The sequence below is a fragment of the Octopus sinensis genome, unplaced genomic scaffold (assembly GCF_006345805.1).
Source record: "Octopus sinensis unplaced genomic scaffold, ASM634580v1 Contig16895, whole genome shotgun sequence".
Classification (NCBI taxonomy): Eukaryota; Metazoa; Mollusca; class Cephalopoda; order Octopoda; family Octopodidae; genus Octopus; species Octopus sinensis.
Genome location: NW_021834657.1, coordinates 30,001 through 34,266, shown reverse-complemented (window position 1 = coordinate 34,266; position 4,266 = coordinate 30,001). Strand labels below are relative to the sequence as shown.

Here is a 4,266-nt window from a genome sequence, read left to right as displayed (position 1 = left end):
ATAATAACCGTTTGGTAACAGCAAAAGTGATTATAATAAGCGACTTCTAATGTATACATGTCAATAATTTGTTGTTTTTTCTTGCAGTGGTGATTAGGGGGTCCTCATACTTTCTGACAAATAAAATAATAGCATTACTGGCCATCATCATCATCATCATCATTGTTATTATTGATTTCATGTGCTGAACTGGCAAGATCGGTACCATGCCGGATAAAATGCTCCATGGCATTTTGACCGTCTTTACGTTTCGCGTTCAAATTGTGCCAAGGTCGACTCTGCTTCTCATCCTTTCGGAGTCGAGGAAATAAGTACCAGTTATGCACTGGAGGTCGATGTAACCGACCATTCTCTTGCCACAAAATTACTGGCCTTGTGCCTTTATGGCGGTGAATTAACAGATTTGGAAGTGCGTCGAACAAAATATACGTCAAGGTATTCGTTACGGTTATTTACGTCCTAAGATCCTCAATCATCATCACCGTCATCATTCTAATCAACATCACAACGCTTTAATGCAACTCTACTTTTCCTAATACAGTATTCCCAAAGCTTTACTGCTACTACTACTATCACCACCACCACCTTTCTACTACTACTACTACCACCACTAAAATCACCTTTCTACTACTACTACTACTACTGCTACCACCGTTATCACCACCATCACCACACTACAACTACAGCTACCACCATCACCTTACTACTACTACTACTACTACTACTACTACTACTACTACTGCTGCAGCAGCTCTTGGTTTCTTTTTCTTTCTTCATACGTTGGACGACCTCCCTCCTATTTAACCTTCCCATCTGCAATTTCGCAGCCTTCCCTCCGGCCCTTAGCCTGACTCCCTAAACACTAAACCCTTACACATCCCCAAGTATTGGCAAACATTCTAATTTCTGCTCTGTTCTTGCCCTCAAAGGAGCGGGTGGTGGTGGTGGTCATTTCTCGAGACTTTCCTCTTCCAGAATCTTCTTCCACCCACCCCCACAGTCCTCTCGTGACCTGTTCTTCTCTGTTGTTCTTTGACCCATCCTCCCACCGACATTCTTGGCCTTTCTCTGGCCAGTTCCACTCACCTAAGGAACATTCTGTTGATTTTTAGCTTCATTCTATCCACCGACACTTGTCTATATTCCTGTCATCTCCAGCCGCGACCTTATGACAAAGATCTTCGGTCAAGCCTCGGAACTGACCGCACCTGGAGGTTCTAATATTGGAACTGACGTAACCCCCCTCTCTCTCCCTCTCGCACACACACACACACGCCTATCTGTATCGCTTTCCCTCTCACTTTCACTCTCTATATGAACAAACATGGGCTACGAGAAAATAACTGACAATGGTCAATGGCGTGCATTTGAACGCCATAAAGAAATACAGGCGTGTCAGATACCATACAGCATAAGTTCTTCGTCTATTGAAGTTATCTTCGCTAATATTGGATACGTCATAATTACCAGATGGCAATTAAAACCAGCTTCAACTGGGAATTATGAAACATTCCCTCTACATACAGAAATAATCTTCAGAAATTTAGAATTTATTTCATGGTATTTCATAGTTTGATATTCCGATGTGTGTGTGTGTGTGTGTGTGTATCTATGTTCTTCTCCAAGTTAGGCTGAGCTCCTGGTAACTGCTCTTCCTAAATTCTGGCATTAGCATTCCAGTATCAAAACCAACATCCCAGTCTCTGATCAGGTAACAGGTATTTTTTTTTATAATGTCTGCACATACGTGCGCATATATATGTGTGTATATGTGTGTGTGTGTGTCTGTGTATAGTACACATACGCATGAACGCACGCCACTTTCTCTCATTATACATTATTTCTACATATTTTGTATGTACACACACACACACACACACATATAAATGTGAATTTGGAGGGATATATAATTCGGGCGGATACCGTGCTGGCTCTCAGTTATGTTCCAGGTTACGGCTATGCACATATATAAACACGCACACATGACACGAACATATAAAATCTACGCAATGAAATGCACATATGTACGCCTTATTTCTATAAAGATATACTCATACACTCACTCACTCACTCACACACACACACACACACGTGCGCACACATAGATAGATAGACATAAAGTGAGATAAACTGTTAGATAGAAATAAATGGATGGATGGATAGAAAAACAGACGGATACCTAAATAGAATGCTAGATACGCAGATAAAAAGAAAGACAGATAGATAACTAGATAGAATCATTGACTAGATAGAATCATTGATTCTATCTAGTTAGAACTATTGATAGATAGATAATAGATAGAAAGACACCAGAAAATGGAATACGTGTATACACATCATTATATAAACTACCGCAATCGGCAAACACACTCAAATATACATACATGATGTATAGGGAGGGAATTAGCGATGGTACATAACGGAATATATATATCTTTATATAAATAAACTGCCCAGCCCTCATACACACGTACACGTACACACACCAGCTCCCTTCATTTCATGCCAACTTAAACGTTCTCCTCTGACCAGTTAGTGACCACGGTGGTCAGTTCAATTAATGCAGTGAAGCGTGGCATTCGATCTCAGCTTGGTCTTGCAAATCTTTCCAGCTGTGGTTAATGTCGTTATACTGATTGTTCCCCTTGCTTTTTCTCTTTCTACATCATGTGCAGATAAGTGTGTGTGTGTGTGTGTGTGTGTGTGTGTGTGTGTGTGTATGTGTGTGTGGCCGCGCGATTAGGCAGGGAGAGGGGTTTATTTGGATGTGTGATTATATGCGTGTATGGAGGGAACGTATTTCTCATTGTATGACTATATGTATGTTTAAATGAATGTGTATGCGTCACACACACACACACACACACACACACACACACACACATATATATATATATATATGTATATATATATATATAAAGTGATAGGTGTAGATACACTTAAATGGTAAGAGAGGAAATGCAGAAAATATAAATATATATCTATCTATCTATATATATATATAGACACACACACACACACACACTTTCACGATGTGTGTGTATGTGTGTGTGTGAAAGCAATTCTGTTTTATTACTAATCAAAGTAAATAACTCGGAGAGAAATAACAAAAGCTAAGATACTGTAGCTGATTAGAGAGATACATAGATAGATAGATAGAGAGAGAGAGAGAGAGAGAGAGAGAGAGAGAGAGAGTATGTGTGTACATACTGTGTGTATGTGTGAGAGAGAGAGAGAGAGTAAAAGAAACAGTGATAGATAGACTGATAGATAGATAGATAGATAGATAGATAGATAGATAGATAGACAGACAGACAGTCAGATAGCTAAACAGACAGACAGAGAGACAGACAGATAGCTGGCCAAATAAATGTAAGGAGAACCAAGAGAGAAAAAAACCCCCAAAAAAAAAAGAAACAGCAAGGCGAATATTTCCGTGGTATAGCTGAAAGGTTTTAGTTAACATGACTACAATTGAGGAAGGACGGCAAGAATAGAAGTCAGCAGATCCGCGCCACACCATTACAACCACCAGCACCACCATCACTACTATTACCAACAGCACCATCATCACAAAGACAGCAAGGCTAACAAAATCAAGAAAAGCTTTATTAACGAAGGACAGACAACACCCCCACCACCACCACCACCACCACCACCACCGCCGCCGCCACCAACAACAAAACAGAGAATTAGTATAATAGAAGCCTGAATAGTCTTTGATAACAAACGCCAAATAAATAAATAAATAAATAATACCAACGCCCAATCAGTGATGACAACAACAACAACACTTACGACAAAAAGCATCGTAAAATAAAACACAAGAACAAAATCGTTGTTGTTGTTGTTATTGTTGTGATTCGTTTTTAGCCCTAGGTCAGCTATTGTTCTGCTGACCTATGATCAAAGACATTCCAAGTGTAACCATCCAGTTGTTTGATGGTTTTTTTTAAAAATATTTTTTCTTACGTGTTTTGTTTTTGATTTTTTATTCTCCTTTTTTTTTGCCACAGTGTATGTTGGACTACATTCATTAAATGTATTGTTTCTATGGTTCTGTATACAGGCTCAGATGTTGTTGGTGTTGTTGTTATTGTAGAAGTTCGTCATTGTTGTTCTTGATGATGATGAGCAGGAGAAGAACGGCGAGGGTGATGACACTGGTGATGGTGGTGGCGATGGTGATGACAATTATGTTGAAGACTATGAAGATGATAATGATGATGATTGAAATGTCGACGACAGTAATAATGATGACGATGA

At 39.4% G+C, this 4,266-nt stretch overlaps 1 protein-coding gene across 1 annotated transcript; it reads left to right on the top strand.

Moving 5' to 3' along the window:
- Positions 1-1,324: 1,324 nt before the first annotated feature.
- On the top strand, positions 1,325-4,234 carry LOC115230953. The gene is made up of 2 exons (XM_029801057.1): positions 1,325-1,570; positions 4,103-4,234. Exons 1-2 carry the CDS (start codon positions 1,325-1,327, stop codon positions 4,232-4,234), a joined length of 378 nt encoding a protein of 125 aa, XP_029656917.1.
- The last annotated feature ends 32 nt before the right edge of the window (positions 4,235-4,266 follow it).